The sequence below is a fragment of the Plectrocnemia conspersa genome, unplaced genomic scaffold (genome assembly GCF_051122295.1).
Source record: "Plectrocnemia conspersa isolate PC_06_02 unplaced genomic scaffold, ASM5112229v1 ptg000012l, whole genome shotgun sequence".
Lineage (NCBI taxonomy): Eukaryota > Metazoa > Arthropoda > Insecta > Trichoptera > Polycentropodidae > Plectrocnemia > Plectrocnemia conspersa.
In genome coordinates this window covers 25,284,659-25,303,244 of record NW_028277176.1, presented here as the reverse complement: position 1 = coordinate 25,303,244, position 18,586 = coordinate 25,284,659, and the positions used below count along the sequence as shown (strand labels likewise).

Here is an 18,586-nt window from a genome sequence, read left to right as displayed (position 1 = left end):
TACTTCGTTGAAGCATAATAAAAAAATCCTGCTTTATATAAATACGTCTGACAAATTGATAAAATTGCCCAGAAATCATTAATGACTGATCTTTGTATTTTTGTATTAAAACAGTCACTTCATAAAACATTTAGGTTTTCAAAATCACTTGCACGTGTTGGCTGTCACAGTAAATGGATTTCGAACCCAGGAATCTATAATATTAAAAATATACTATTTCATTTACTTTAAAATTTAATTCAGGCGAAGAAACAATCCAAATTTGTTATTATTTTTTTGAAGAAAAAGTAACATATTTTGATATGAAACCTTATAATTTTTTGTATTAAATTGTTAATGTATACAGATTAATTTCACAATTAAATAATATTTACTAAAAATCCATTTTTTAAAAAATGTCTATTAACCTCGAGAATTTAGGTAATTTATAAGCTTTTATCCGGTATGACTTATCTAATTATGTGTATGTATAAATTTAACTTAAATTGTGAAATTGCTTAGAAAGGGTATCCGACCGCTAAAGTTTACTATACAATATCAAGGGCGTAAACGCCAAATTGATTGATTGATTGGTCCATGTAAGATATTTTAGGGAAAATGGGCTAATTGGGAACACCTGGAGTTGTTACATCAGACTAATTGTAATATCAATCTTTGGACGATAACTTAATTTGTCGTTCTAATATAAATCATGTCTAAGCGAGTTGAAGCTTAAAAATTAAAATCATTTCATCTATGACACAAAAGTTAATTATATCAAAAATGATAAAAATGGCATACAAATATATATGAAATATTCTAGTTCTAAATTAGCATTTTATATTATTAAAGCAGATTATGAGTAATCTCAGACAAAAATAAACACTAAATAATCAGTTAAATTTATACGTATGTACTTAATTATTGTATGAATAGCACATATATAATATTTATACGTTTAAAGCAATAATTATAGTCTGTTTTATGCAAATAATTATTACATTAAATGTGATTCAGAATTCTAGATTATGTTTTTAACAATCCACATATTTTTCTTATGAAAAATGAAATATTATATCTTATACTATATATATATAAAAGCCTAGTATTATTATAAAACGCTTTTCGATCACAATCTGAAGCTAAACCGAAGCAAAACATTTTAAAGGCGTTCAATCTCATAGCTAACGATTAAAATAATGCTATTGTTAAAAACTTCAACGCTTCGCAATTGCATAAATTAAACGATTTGCCTGTTAAATAAGTAATTAAACCTTTTTTCTAGGTTAAAAACAAAAAAACACAGAGGTAATATCTAAAATATAATCTGTGAATTAACACGTATGAGAATTTTTCAGTGCAACTCACGCGTAAATTTATTACTAACGAATTAGCATTTAATTTTTCATATGGGAGCGTATTGTAAAACAACAAATATGAAGATTAAAATCTAAAGGCTTTTAAAAACAGATATATAATATGCATTAAATTATTCTGTGAAAAATTTACCTTTGAAACTGATGGGTGTACCTCCGGGGTTTCTTGCGCAAGACGCCAATACTTCTACGCCAGTTGTCGAGTATTTTACTTCAGTTACTGCTGTGTTTAGGCGAATGTCCAGACCTTCAGAAAGAGCCACTGGAACGCAGGAATAACCGTTTCTTACTGTAAAGTAAATATAAATAGATTATTTTTGTTATGTGTCATTTTTTATTTATAAATTATATTATGTAATATTAATTACAAAAAAATCATGTAAACGACCGTTAGGCTATCGAATACAAACAACGCCGTTAAAATATCTTTCTTCATTTATTATTACGATTTCCAGCTGTGATCGAATTTTGTATCAAAGCCCGTCTCACACACTTGGCGAATGAAAAAAAATATACATACATATTATATAAGCACACTTAAATGACATCGAGGAGCGATTCTAAAATATTAACCGCCGGGTAGAAAAATGTTTGGCGTCCCGGAGTTTACAAGCTGTGTGGAAATGCAGGTTTAATTCATAACGCCATAAAAATATGTCGGGTGCTTCGGAATGTTTGTGTATTTATATTCGTTACGGAAACATTCTCATCGAAACACGCCCAAAGCATAAATTACGCTTGCGGATAATGAAAATTTTTCGAAACGCGGAAAACGGCGAGGAAACTTGGGAACAATCTTGGAAAATGGGATAGGGGTGTAGCAAAAAGTAATATAAAAGCATAGCGCTTTTATATAATATGCACGTATTTGTACAGGATAACGTAGAGAGCTTACATACAATTTAAAGTAATAAAATGCATCTAAAAAAGAGCGGGGTAAAACCTCATTTTTTAACAATATTCCTTAAAAGAATCAGACTCTTTGCTATCCTTCACAATTAATTTCTCTTTATATTTTAAATATCTTTTCGCGTAATAAAGTATTTTAAATATTGATAATTTTTTAATGAAGCAAAAGTATATTTTATGGAGGCGTAAAAGTTTGTATGAACTCTTTTATTAATTCAAAATATGACCGTGAAGGTCAGACAGGTTACTTTAATGCGTCACAGTGGTTAAAATACTGTGTAAGTAAAAAAAGTAGTAATGCACGTCTAAAGAAATAAGTGCACTATCGCACATTAATTCTACCAGCTCATATCTATTGTTCAGAACATGTTTTGTTTGGCAAGATTGTTAAAAACCGTGTGAGAAAATGGCTCTCTCGAGATCCAGTATTAAGGGACGCAATCGCGATTTTCTAGCGCAGTGTTTTTCCACCTTTTTTTAATTATCGCTGTTTGAGTTTAATATTTAAAGTATTCACTGAAATAGAAAATTGATTAATATTAAAAATAATTGTAATTTTTTTTTCAGACTTGGAAATACACATATATCGACTCAAAGCTTTCCACCAATGGAGTCCTACCAAATCTATACAAACGACAAATTGGAAAAAAGCAGCTGCTTTCACTTTTCTTTTCAAAGAGTTTTAATTGATCGGTCTTTGAAAAGAAAAAGACTTTAAGACGTTATGCTATCTATCATGTATATAAATGTATAACAAACATTACAGCCGGAATTATTGTTTCTTAAACAACTCAAAATTAAAAATAATTTATTTAGCTATTTAAAAAAACGTTGAGTCAATCACTATTACTGCATTACTGGTATTTTAATTTTAAAATATTTAAATTTTAACTGTGACCACGTTTGGAACTTTTTCAGGCTCCCTAGAAGTTAATTTTTTAAACCTGCTTATTCTGTGGTCACAGCTTAAGAGACAATATAAAAAAGCAACAACAAATTGTCGACGCCACTAAGTTGCACGCAATTAATGTAACCCATGACACTAGAAGTATACATATCCAATTTTACAGCACTTCGCCACATCTTTCAGATCGACTTACTGATACTAACATACAGTTTATATAAAAAAAAAAATTATTCCACTCTCTTATATATACATATATTTTAAGCTCAATGTTTTCTTTCTTGAATAAGCTATAAAATACAAATTTGAAATCATTAAATTCTCAAACATTATAAAAATATATCATCTGATATAGCCGGTTATAACTCACAATTACCGATATGTCATAATATAATCTTCGACACAACGTCATTATTTTTTTCCTATGTAACAAAATTAAACGTCACTTTGTCTCGAGTAATTTTTCACGTCCGTTGTTGAATGGCATTCAAATCGATATTATGAAAAAGCGATAACTGTAGTCGTCGTATGCACAATAACTTTACGATCGGTCGTCCATAAAAAAATCACTGGCCGCCGGTTAACTGCGTGATAACTGGGCAGTTAGCCGATCTCGTTTCGAAAAATGCATTTAACTCTATTAGATGTGCTGTGAAGGCTACAATTTATAACAGCGAAATGAGAAACTTTTCCCAGGTAGTGTGAGTACAAATTTTATTATAAATTATGATATATGAGATAAGTAAATTTTACGGCATGCATATTATTTACCGCATAAATAAAATATTTCAATATATTTATAATAGTATATGGTTACTGTTATGTAAAATTACTTTTAAGTAATGTCTGTTAGAAAAAATAATACCCAATAATGACAAGTTCACACTTAAAATATAAATTAATTCAAAAAAGATAACCAAGTTCTCATGAAAAAAATCGCATTAAAAAAGCAACGAATTTTTCATATTTTTTATTTAATCCATTTTTAGCACTGCCGATGAAATTTAGCAACTTGTAACAAAACAACAAGGATCCGTATAGGTACATCTGCCTACGTCTCCATCAGCGCCTCGTTCTGCGTAGGCCGACTCTGTTATCCATCACTCCCGATTCGGAGTTACATCGGGCACCTTGGTAGCCAGCCGAAAATAAAAAAAAAAATTAAAAAGAATTTGACGTCTTCATACAGTGAAAAAAACTTTCGTACATTAAATTCACTGACGGGGGGCTGAATATGATTCATGATCTTACGAGTCTTTTGTTCATGCAAGCGCCGGGGTCAACATTCGCCGTAAATTACTTGTCAAAAGCTTGTCAATGGGGTGACGAATGAAAAAATGAGCATATTTTTGGTGCAGAGATTGAATTTCGCAGTCAGCCACCAACGACAGGGCCTAGTGGCTCTCGATGGCCGTGTGACTTTGCGAGTTTACGAACAACTCGATCATAAATCAAACGACAGGCGCAACGACCGCATTTTCGAACTTTAAAAACCCTATAAATCTATATACAATTAATTAATAAAAAAAAATAAAGATAATAAATCGATTAAAATATATTTGGCACTGTATTATTGTTTTTTTAAATGTTTCATAAAGTATTCTGTATTATTTCTTGTCGTTGGTTACTGAATATATATCGAGAACTTATATTTAAAAGTTTTTTAGTATTGATCCAATATACCTTAAGGACGCCTGCAGATTATTTGTCAACTTTAGATACATGTAGATAAATATCTAATCTCCTTATTAATATTACTTTTCTATTCGATTTATCGTAAATATATACATTTTTATGTGTCTTAAAAGATTAATTTGAGGTGTTTTTTTTTAATGGTTATTCCTTTATAATGATCAAAAAATATTATTTGTGTGGTTTTTATAATGACATTGAGTAATCATGGAACAAACAGTGGCTTGTCTTTCAGCAATAAGCCGCAGAGTCGGTACAACACCCATAATCGCACAATAACCACTCAAAATTTTAAAACCATCAATAATTAATTATTATCTCAACATAAAACTTATACTCTTGTCTTAAAGGGTTTAACTTTTAGAGATGTGGTCAGACTTTTTTGCAATTATCTATCAAATGCCCTCTACTCCTTCTCGTCCAAGCTTCTTTGAAGGTATAATATATGTAACACTTATTACATTATCAATCACTGGCTAGCACAAGACGAACGGCAACCAATGACGACTACGGTACCTACTCCCAGACACGAATTATAGGCAATCATCGATGACGAAAGCGAAGATTCTCGAACTCTCAAGACTTGCTAATTCAACTTCACCATCCGATAAAGCTATCTTAATGTTTTCTCTGTAAATATTATTTTATTAAATAAAATAATATTTTTGGCATCTAACTGTCTGCAAAAGTTACACAAATCCTGAATCAATTAAATATTCTGTAAGCTTTGCAGTTATACCAGAAGTTGTACAAAGCCTACAGCATTGAAAATAGAATAAAAGTGCAGTATGTAATGTTTCTTCTCTTTTAACAGCTAATAAAAGCAATGGAGAGTATGCTAAAATATGTTATGCTGGAACCAATGAAAAACCAAAAATAAAACTAATTGTTATGTGTATTGTGGATATCTATTTTTTATGCCTGTCTAGACTTAAAGAAGTGAAACAATAATTCATGCGTTGATATTAACGAAAAACATGAGATTTCATATATTGTATTATTATCAATGTATTTTTACTCTTTTATAAGGCAAAATCTTATCAACATTTTAAAATACAGTACTACGCCACATGTATTTCAGGAATTTAGATATTCAGCGAGATATCAAGATGCCAATAGTGTAAGGAAAAGTTATTGAAGTGGTTAAGAGAAATAAATCTTCCAGCATCATAACCTCGAAGCCGTGGATCTTCTCAACGCGCACGGATGGGTAGGCTAACCAAGGAGAATTAAACTAACCGATTTCAAAAGCAAATTCTATGAAGGTAACAAACCGTTAAAAAATATATAATGAGACCAATACATCCAATTAATCGTCCCATATTTATTATATGTTTTCTTTTTTACTATTCCATTTTTCCTCACGATTGTGTATATATTTAAATACATACATTAATATGTGATTGGTTAATTTATGTATTTACAGTATAAATTCGACATTTCATAGGCATAATATGACGATATCGATATGCTCAAATTTGATATCTTTATAACGAGTTTTACTGCCTACCAATAAAAAAAGTTAAAGCGTAACATCGCTGTCGGGCAAATAGACAGAAGTTATTAAATTGCTTTACAATACCGAATCCGAGTCGGAACATGAATATTATCATTGTGGTGTGTAGCGCATAAATCAATAACAACAAAAGTGTAAGGAGTATCTTTATGGCGGTTAAGGTCGATCGAAGAATAAAAAAGGAACAATGGATAACAACGATAAATTGTTATATGAATATGCGTTGGGTATAAATCATAAGATGAAGATCTACACGACACTTTATAATAAAATAATTTAGACCCGCATTTCAAATAGTATATGTACGTATATAAGTTTGCAAATCGATAAGTGCAAAAGCTGCAATACCGACTTGGCCCTTTTACCATCTGTTGGATAAGGGACGAACTAATATCGCGAATTTTATTTCGAAGTTACCCTACTTTACCGCCTCTCAGGACGCGTTTGATGCTAAATAAATTATTTTGTTAATTAAAACAAGTGTTGATATATCAAGAGGCGTATTATAAAATATATTCGTTTTTTATTAATATGAAAAAATAGCATAATAAAAAAATAATCAGACTATAAATTTACATAGAATGAATATTCAAACAGTCAAGTCTCGTAGTTAATTGGTTTGCATTCGATATATTTTCATATTTAAATATTCTACTTTTTAAATAAATTAAATGCAATTTTAAATTGAATAAATAAGCATGAAGAAAAAATTATGGAACATTTTTATTTGGTTATATTTTTTAAATACAAACAAATGTTATTTTTTTTATTTAAAAAATGTTATGATATTTAAAATACGTATTTTAAAATATTATGTAATTATTTAGTTAGCTTAAAATGTAAATATTTTGCTATTTAAAAAACGTTTAATATTATTAAATAGCTAATTATAAATATTTCAAATGTTTTTTTGTTTAATAAAATTTTGTTTAATGAAAGTGACGCTTAAGGTTAAGATTTACCGATTGCCACTTCAATAAGAGTTCTTACCACTCACAAGGAGAAACTACCCATAATTATTAAGTTGGAATTAGTTTCTAAAAAAATAATGGATTTTTTGTCCCTTACATATACAAAGTAACGGCGTTTTAATGACCTGCCCAAAATTATATAGGATAATACGATACCATTGATTGAAAAAAATAATAAATATGATGCAAAATAAAACAGTGAAGAAACTTTATTTTACTCAAAATATATATTTAACAACATGTAGTAACATATTGTTAAGTATATACTATATTATGAAGCATTTGCGCTATAACGTGCCTCACCCTAACCGTCTTAACCAATAAAGCAGTCACCCCACAATAATTTTTACGCGTCACTAACGGAAGCGGGGCCGCAATGGCAGCAAGCGCCGCACAATTGAAAATGTGACATGGCGTGACAGGTCGCATTACCTCCACACACAATTTAAACAGCGTCAGATATTTAAATGGCGGACGCAAGCGTGTGTTTTGTGTGTGTGGGTATGCCAAGTGAATATGGCCGACGCACATACCCTCGCTAAATTAGAATGGCCGGTCGCAATTATGTCGTCCGTCTGCGCGGATTCCTGTGTGCGAATTCAGGATTAATGCACCGGCGGAATGGAATTAAATGGAAAGTAAATTTTAATGGCTCTTGCCACGTCGGAATTATTTTAATTGCTTTGAATATCTAAAGTGCTCGGTGCTCGCGGATAGAGTTGTGAGGGAGGTCCCTGTGCGAAATCCCTTTTATGGCAAAAGGCGGATTTGCGGGTCGCCAATTAACTGCGAATCTCGGCGATCTACCCGATTAGCCAGGATGCTTGGGAATAATTGCGAATTGACGCAATCAATCTATAATTGTTTTCATTAATTAATTGGATTGTTATGTGCAGCTGATCAACTCCTAACTGGTACACGTGCCTAGCTTGAAATCAAGATCCAAGGTTAACATGGAATCTAAAAATCGATGTAAATCATCATAATCATGGAATTTTAAATATTTACATGCTTGTATAAGTATAAGTATATGTTTTTAAATTATTAATATTTATAAAGAGGTGTTGATACCAAAAATAAATTAATTACAATAGAACATTGGAAAACTTAATATAAATAACGCTAAATAAATAGATTTCCATTATATTTTTTTTTAAATATTAATGTTAAAATATTTTATTATTATTCATTAAATAAATCTGTATGTAGACGACACTTCAATTTTTTATTGTTGAAAGTGTTTAAAGAGTGGTCGAGAACTTTTTTTGTTTATGTAATTGAATACATTTGGCAATTGCTCAGAGGCATAGTTGACAACCCAGTTGTCTCTGAGGGCAATCATAGCTCTCGATCGCGTCCTCTATTCTTACCTGTAAAGATCAAGACTGCCATTAACTAAATTTTCTGTGGTAATAACTTCTCAGTACGGTACGTCGAGACCTTGATATTTTCTCGTGCACTTGCACACAAATACACACTATTTCCTATTTTTATTTTTTTTAATTATATATTTTTTCAAATTGTTTTTTGCTGTTGTGACGCATTAGGTGAACTTGTCATATTACGATAGTCATATTTCTAATAAATAAATAAATAAAAATCTGATTAAATTTTTCTACTGAAACATTTTATATATGCTAAATAAAGCCTACAAAATATATGCTAAATAAAGCCTACAAAAGGGTAAAATGATATTATAACAAGTAATACAAAATAAACAATTATTTTTAATAAAAAAACCTGCATCAACTAAGCACAGATTGATATTTATTATATTGAATATAACCATTTAATGATATATTATATTAGCGCCTAACTTTTTTATATTAATATATACAACGATAAATTTAGAGGTTATTATTTTATTACGACATAAATTTACTGAACAATGAGCGACGTTAACTTGTGCAAACAATACACAACATAATGTGCTTGTCCATATATCATAAATGTTAACGACAGGTATCTCTGCGTCATATCGCCATCACCTGTGCGCTTTGAACCAAATTATAAGTTGGTTAAGTATCTTGGTTATAATATAAACTGAACAAGAATTTTTTACGTTTTATTATAACATTCTTATTAAGTGGGAATGAATACAATTTGAATATAAAATCTTCATACATATGTATGTAAATATAATAAAAATAAATACACACTCGTAAAGTTTATAATAACGTGAATAGTGTAATTTAACGTACTTATCTTTATAAAATTTATGTTACATTATATAAAGTATTCTAAGGAAAATTTATGGAAGTGAAAAAATAACTACCGATAGCATAGCACCATAAAGTCAGTGTGAAAGTTCTAACATAAACATTAAATATCTATTTTGAAATATTGCTTTGGAAATTCTCGCAAATATTAAAGTTCAAAAGTTTACTATGCATTATCTGTACACAATTTTGATAAATCTGTTAGAGTATGATGATAAATAAATATTGTATTAATAGAAAAACATAAGTTGTAATACTTTGACAAATTAGCACAATTTGTTAAATGTGACATTGAGACTGGTTTATACATTGTTGTTTTTTATATACATATTTGGTTCGGATTATGTAAAATAGTACCTATAACACGCGAATTTCTCGAATTAACATATTTGATCAGAGATCATCAAGTCATCAATAATGCATTTATCTGGTTATATCTCTTCTTGTTTGACGTTAATGACTTTATCCAAAGCTCGAGCTTTACATATGGTTCGATTAAAAAGCAATATGATTTTTAAGTGTGACTAAGATCTACATCTACAATATAAATTATAGGCATAGCTGCATGTCTATTATTTTGTGTTTTTCTATAAATGCGTCAAAAATTAAACTTGATCGCTAATGTTCTAATGGATTATATTTTGTTCAGTTTCAAGTCGACGCCGATAGCAATGTATCAGCTCGTCGGAAGATAGATTCTTAGATAAGGGTGCGTCGGTAGTTGTATTTTATGACGATCCGGCGGGTTTTGAACCGAACCATACATAAAACACTCGGTTCCGGAATTCGAGAAATATCTGAATAATTTTCACATAAGAATTAGTCTGTGAACCGAGTGTCAGGTGTAACGAAACGGACATATCTCGTACACGATCACGATTTATGGATCGTAATAACAAAATCGTTCCGTATGAATTGAAATCTTATATGATTGTCATGATACTGTCATGATACCGCGAGACATTAATCTTGGCCGGAATTATTGTATCGTTATCGTCGCGTATCTGGGTTTACGGTACAAGAGAAGTGTATCGAGAGTTCATTAAAGGTTAAAAATATACCAAATTTAAAATTCATGCCAAAGAAACAGAAAATAGGGCATATTGAGATTGTATCATAATTACCACATATACAAGTACTAAATAAAATATCAAAAATAGATACATTACTAAACTTGTTTAAAGAATTTAGTTCAAAATTAAAACATTCAAGTTATGTTATACTATATGACTGAATAAAAAAAAATTGCATTAATTAATAACAATATGAATATTGCAGAAACTATAAAAAACATTTACTATTTCGACAACACAGGTAGTGAATTTTTACCTGATGTATCGCTGCAGTATCTACAGCTCTTGTGCCTTTTTTATTTTGAAAAATTTATCTTATTAAATGTATGCTTTTTATAACAGCCATGGCTAAAACAGCTTAAAACCCATTAACAGTTACATACAAAAAAATACATAAAAACCACGTTGAAATTGCCGAAATTTAATAAATTACTCATACCGACGACTTCTTGTTATGCAGCCGTGGACTTTTTAATGATGCTTAGTTTTTTTTATTTTTTATAAAGAAATACGAATAATAATGATTAATAAGTAAATCTGTCTACAGTAAATCATTATGTAACTATTTGTTTGAGCATATTGAGTTGAAGTTACTACAAAATATTGATGACAATAATACTCATATCAACAGCAATTAAATCATTGTTTTGCGACAGCAAGAATAATTAAAATAAAACTTTATACATAAAGTTTAAAAAAGGTAAATGCTTATTTATTTTTAAAAACAAAAATAGTTTGTTACTATTATGAAATTACACTTAAAGACTATTTGAACAGACGAAAAGTATATTCACACCACAAATAAGTGCGTTAATCGCCCATAAGTACCACCGAAATAATACTCTTTGTTTGGAAAGGACTTGAGCTAGGCAATAAATTTTACCCTACGCATAATTTTAATATTATTCGACTCTTTGTTTACCGATCGCCTGAGTGTATCTAAAAAGCGATTCAATCGTCTTACAAGCATCTTTATCTGCAATAAGCCAAAACTGTCTTGAATAGGAACTATAAAATATGTGACATTTGGCAACATAAGAGACGAGCAGAGACTACATCGGCAGGAGAGACATCAGCGCATCGTCCAAGGAGCATTACGAGAACGGTTTGGTCATTATTGCGCAAACAAAAATTTCGCACAGTAAAAATTTCAAGTAATAATTTTTTTTTTAAAATACGTCAATATATATGAAAAAATATTATTTTAATTAAAAAATATTTTACAATTAAATAAGTAATTTTCATTGATTTGATACACTTACAATTCCTATAATTACATATTTTTTACTTAAAAATAGATAAAAATATGAAGCAGTCGGAATTAAGAACAAAATATATTTGACAATCAAATAATCATCTATGTAGATAATGTTTGCTTGGTGGAATTTTCGTGTGTGCAATTTTTGATTGCATAATAATCCAGGCTTTTAAGATCTGATATTTTAACTACAAGTAAAAAATCAAGTTCAATATAAATTGTTACGAGCTTTTACGATATCTACTTGATTGCAAAGTCACACCCTTTCCGCCTTAAGACCTGAAAATGCTTTTAATTGCTAACATAGATAGGTCTATATTTATATATATGTATAAACTAGTATTTAGTTATTAATTTATATTGTTTTAATCTTTGTAACTTTACGATTAGTCAATGTTGTAGTTACCTTTTTAATATTTAAATATATAAGTAAAAATAAAAAATATTTAAAAAATCTAATAGTAACATTACACCATTTATTTAAAAGTTTAAATAATATTTAAGTAAAGCTATATAATTGTTAAATTTATAATATGTATATTTATTATAGAAATGCACAATAAATAAAAATTGTAAAATATTCATTAATTTTAATGTGTTTTATACGATCTTATCTAATAGCATCTAAATAAACCTAGAGCCACTTTATAAAGTCTATCGATTTTTAAAGTGTTACTTTTACAGTTTATAATTAATTAGCTACAAGACACGTATACCTAATATCTTAGCGCGTAAATTAAAGTTATAATACCAAAACGATATCAAATTTCAATTTATTGTTCCGTTTTAAATTTTAAATTTAGTGAATAGAACGCTTCGATGATGAATTAATACGAATGAAAAGAAAAAAATCTCATATACAAACACGTTGTGCAAGTAAAATTTATGACTTTCTAGCCGCGTATTTTTTTCTTTTTATCTAAATGAATTAATGTGTTTTGTGTACTGTTTATTAATTTACATATTAGATCCGACGGGGTATCCAATTGCGCCAAAAACTAACGACTCACGAGTGAGTAATATTTTTTTCACGTGGATGCCATAAATCAGCGATATTTACATATGAATTGAACGGGTATCACACACGAAAATCGCACATTCCACGAGATTTTACGTAAGATTAATTAATCACGCGTGAAATTTATTGTATGTGTATATGATCAATGTCAAAACGTCATGAGAGCGATCAGGCAAGACAAATGTGAAAAGTGACCGATACGACACGTGGACATGACAGGTATCCAACGTGGATATCCAATTCGATCTCAGATACGACCGAAAAGCGTCCTGTTGCACTTTTGAGGCTTATCAGATTCGGATTCTGCGACGTCCTACTAAAGCAAGCCTATCCGATATGAGTTAGGATAGGTGCGAAAATCCAGTCGGCGAAAACAGGGCCTCCTGCTGTATGTGATGTACGACATACAAGCAGTACGGAGAATCGGATTAAACGATACAAGACCAGATACCGGCGCAATAATCTGGCACAATTATAAAGCAGTCATGATAGTTTTTTTAAACAAAATAAATATTTTTTAAACTTAAGAAAACTTGTGCTACACAATGAAGAGATGAATCATGAGATTATAACTAATGATAATGAGAAGATATTCTTCCGCTTTTGCTACAACAGCAAGCCTTGTAGATTTTATCATTTGATGTTTATAAATCTATGATACAGATTTTTTTATTATGTATAAGGAAGTGTTCTTTATATGTTAAAAAAATAAAGCAAAAACAAGATAACAGGATGAGTATCATATATACTACTAAAATAAATATATAGATCTCTATTCAACTTGATTAAGTATCACTATAATGTCTAATCACTGAAAGTAATTAAAAACCTACCAATTTGCATCGAAATATTAATTTATTTATTTGGTTAAAATCTATTGTATTATTTTTAGTTTGTAATATGCTTTGTAGTAACTTTTATATGTGTATTTTGGTGTGTTAAATATTATAATACTCGTATATAATAATAATAATGCTATGTTACAATATAAGATTTATAATAAATAAATATACAAAAATATAATTTGACATTTTGCATCTAATATATTTTATACAAAAATGCTTGATTAAATAAAAATTAAAACTGCAATCTTTACTATATTTTGTACGTTAAAATATTAATTTTAATTAAAAAGAATACAAAGACTAGCACTAAAATATTTTTACCATTAGGAAAACGGACATTTTCGATGCGATCAGACATTTTTTAGTAGCAGGTATAATTCAGCTGATTAATAAAAACCAAAATCACGTGAATAACATTTAACAGACATTGACGGTGTATTTTAAAATTGGTTGATAAACAACGATCCTTTGATGGGTATTTATGATAAATTAAAGGTCAAAGATAAATATATTTTTTTATTCTTGGCGATACATCCCATAATGGAACTTCTTCTTCTCTTTCTTCTTTCTTGGCTAGTCGCCTCTAATCGCTAGCTTGTTTCGTCTTAATTTATTAATTTGCTATATGAACTGCCCACTTTTTTTTTGGTCTACCCTTTTGTTTGTTTTTGTTATCATTTTCTAGTGAAAATTATCGATCATCCTTTCAAGAAGACCTGTTCATCGTAGTCTTTGGAACATGCAATTTTTTCATTCTGTAAGTCTTGTTAGTCCAAATATCTTCCTTAAGATTTTCGTATAAAAAAAATGATACATATTTTGAAAAAATTAGGCATCCCAGATAAATTAGTGAAATATACATTTTCTGAAATATTTTTACAAAATGCCCAAATTTTTAAGTCATGACGCAGAGTATAAGAAGTTGGAAAAGGGAGGCAACGGATAGAAAAGGGTGGAGTATTTTACCAAACAAGGCCAAAACCAACCACTGGCTGTAGAGCCGTTGAAAAAGAAGAAGAATGTTTGCTACGAGGAGCTGGTCCGGGTCGTATCATTTATTTTTTTTATTTTATGATTATTTTTCTTTCCTACTGAGTATTATTATTTTTTTTACTTTAGTTCCATTATATCTACTGTTTATTTGTTTTTGTTTTTGGTTTTAATTTATTTTAAATAAAAAAGTAATTATCCTTCATTCATGATTTTTCTCATGGGGTTTTAGTGATTTTTGGTGGATATGTTTTGACTGACATTAAAATTGTAATACCCTTATAGTTTTCTGAATTTGTTTTGTCACATTTTTTGTAAGAGTATAATTACAATTACTCCTACATTACACTTATCGGAAGTAACTTAATCTTTAGTGAATAATTTATTTATGTACCTAATTAGGGTTGGTCCTTCATTATTTAGTACATCCGCCGATATAGTGTCTGTTCATACATAATAGTCTAATTTATTAATCTAAATTTGTTTGACAAATAATATACTAATAGCAATTATTTTTGTATTGTTAGGTAACTAATGTTAAAAATAGATATTTAACAATAATATAACAACAAAAATATTCATATATCTAGTATGTTAGTCTTTGATACGCCACGGGGGATGATACTGGAAACAGCAGTGTAGTAAATCGCTACTAACATTTCAGTATATTTGCTATCGTGTAACCCAACGGTGGCTTTTATTTGTACGATCCGCGCTTTGCGCACATACCGTCACACTATATGCTCATAATTTAAATAGTAAAAGTAGCGTTAAAATCGATTCAGATGATCGTGAGTTTGAATTAGAGTATATATGTTTCCTCACATTAGAGAAGGTAGTAAGGATCTTCCCATACTCTGCATTCGCAGTTCCTCCCACTTGGCACGCTCTAATGGCAGCGTTTCAATTTAAATGAGGTGTCTCGCATTGAAATTCAATTATTTTTTCCTCGCCTTCCATTCGCCGGCAGGCCGCTTATCTTCACCATCTAGAGTCCACCACTCCCGAGCAGCTGGCCTCCGGTTGGTTCGAGTCCACCAACGCGGCCACGTTTTGTAATTAACTCGTTTCCGGTGTGTTCACTCTTGTTTTCACGGACCGCGCACATGCCGTCCCCGGGTCGGCGATGGTGTTTGTTTTAGATCGATCGGACGATACTGGCGCCGTAATTGACCGCTAAATCTATGCTCGGAACGAGGAAAAGCCAACATTTCCCACATGAAAACGTTTTCACTATATCTTAAAGACACAGTTTGTGCCTTAATATTAAAGAGCTATTTAAAAACTATAATAACGGGGTGATAAACTTAAAGAACACAACCCTGTACAAGTATTTAAAAAGTTAGAAAAAAATTTCTTTAAAAATTTAATAGTAGAGAACTAACCAATAAATCATTAAAAAACATATTTATATATATAAAAAAATAGTTTAAGAATCGTCTTAACCTTTATATAAAATTTTCACTTAAAAATAATTTCAATACTTAATTATTGAATTATCAGATTAATTCAATTGAGGGAATACCGATCGAAAAGGGAGTCTACAGAAATGATTTACTAACAAGTACTTAACCAACACAATCGCGTTCACAGGTGCGACCTGTGAGCAAGATTCCTCATCGAGATAGTCGCGAAATGACAACACGAGATCTCGCCGCGAGTATTTTAATAGACTTTTCGTGTTTTAGTTATCGCTGTAAAGAATGGGCTGCGGAGGTGCCAATTAGCGGTTAGTATCTAAATTGAGTGACATTGTCGTCAAATTGTTATCAAATAGGTGCTCGTGTAATAAAAAAAAAATATTGGCTATTAACGCTCATGAATAATCCTCAAAAAGAGCGCCCAATAATAAGTTCGAATGTATATAAATTTAATCAAATATTACAGACGATTCAAGTCTTTATATTGAAATTTATTTTATGTAAATCTAATAACTGTTATAACCATGCTTTTCTTCAATAGTCTTTAAATAATTTATTAAAATCTTGTCCTAACAAACTGTAAAAATTGGTCAATTTTATATAGCATAAAAAAATCATAATATATTAAAATAAAATTATGCGAACCAGACCAACTTTTCTGCAACAGATCAAATGCACCTAAACAATTTTAAATAATCTGCATACAGAAGAAAACTTAAATTTTACTTAAGGTATTTATGTTTGAGGTCACTAATATGACATGAATACCGCAAATAACGCGAAGAACAGAAGATGTTTTCATTTCTCGTCGGACCTTTGATTAACCCCAAAGAGATGAAATATTTTTTCGAAATATTGAGATCTTTAGTGCAAGTTTTTTTAAAACTCAATGATGATTTAACACTAATCAAAACATTTTTGTAATTAGTGGACACGGGTAGATTTTTATATTTAACGATATATTAAACATTTAGTATATTTATAACTAGATGCACTGCTCTACACAGAAACAGATTTTCGATTTTTCTTATAACTTTTATTTCTATGTACTAGCATTATATTATATATCTTTATATTTTTGTGTGAACTTTTGTGCTAAATGAGATGACTATGCGTTAAAATATGACCGTTACTTCATAAAATTGGTTAAATTAATACATTAATACAATATTAATAGAAATTAATGTAAAATATATTTTCTTAAAAACTAGTGATCGAAAGACTAATTTCATGCGATTATCGCTCGTGAGGAGCACACTAGGTGACAACTCTTGACGAGGGTACGAATAAGTATCAATTCATTGGCGATAAGTCCTGAGCGCAGGGACTCTACTACTGAAATGAATTGTTTTTTTATTAACAAATTTATATTAAGTACATAATTCAAATTAATCGTAAGTTATTTATTTTTTATTTGATTTTATAAAAAAATCCATTATGTACGCAAGATATTCAAGAATCTTCTTATATTTTTTTCGTGGAAATATAGATGAAACTTGAGTGGGGCAACCCTCAAAAAGTGTCGATGATATGCTTGTACAAAAAAACTTTGAAAGAGTATATTAGATAAGTAACTGACTAATGACATCTCTTTTAAGTCACCAAATAAAATACAAGAATTAAATTTATCATGTCGCCAACGACTTTACGACAGTATTAAGATTACGTTGCACGATCAATAAGTAACAATGTTGGGGGTGGCTCAATCTAACAGGATGTGATATTAAAAAAATATACATGAGCACCATAAGGTAAATTCAAAAAATGCATATCATTAGAATCGCTAATACTTTTTAATTATGTTGATGACTCTATACACCCCTTACGATAAAATTAAAGGCCCTCAACCAAAAAGTCGTGACCCTATTTCCTTCTGATTTTATTTCAACGATAAGGGCACAGTAGCACTGCCATGATTCAATTAAAAAATACACGATCGGGAAGATCGCAATCTTAGGGCAGAATCAGCCGATCGATCTCGCGTCTTAAACAAATAAAAGCTCATAATCACAAACATGGCAACGACAAGCGGAACGGTTGAACTTACGCATCGTTTCAAGCTGATCAGCATACGTCTTTTGGTCTGTCAATCTGATACTACCATCTCACGACGCTGCCATCAGTTATCGATACCTAGATACCTTTGAGATAAGCTAGCCGAAATATGACGGGATGTCGCGTTTGCTCATATTACGCAAATGAATCGAAGAGTGATACAACAACACACTTATTTTTAGTTAAGTCGTTCATTTCAAACATATCGCTAGAACAACGTTGAATCCTGAATGAACGTTATAATGATCTTAGCGGAAGCACTAGTATTGCTAATAACAAAATACTGGCAATTTTAACATTAACTAAAGAATGATATTCTTTATAAGAACATGCTTCTCCGCTGCAATATATGGTTAAGCG

The 18,586-nt window shown here is 30.1% G+C and overlaps 1 protein-coding gene across 1 annotated transcript in view; it reads right to left on the bottom strand.

Annotated features, from left to right (window-relative positions):
- Su(var)3-3 (lysine-specific histone demethylase Su(var)3-3) overlaps positions 1-18,586 on the bottom strand; it is a 479,500-nt gene that overhangs the window by 14,622 nt on the left and 446,292 nt on the right. The window contains exon 11 of the mRNA XM_088199219.1: positions 1,489-1,644. Within this exon, the coding sequence (XP_088055345.1) occupies positions 1,489-1,644 (156 nt within the window). The remainder of the gene's footprint in view (positions 1-1,488; positions 1,645-18,586) is intronic.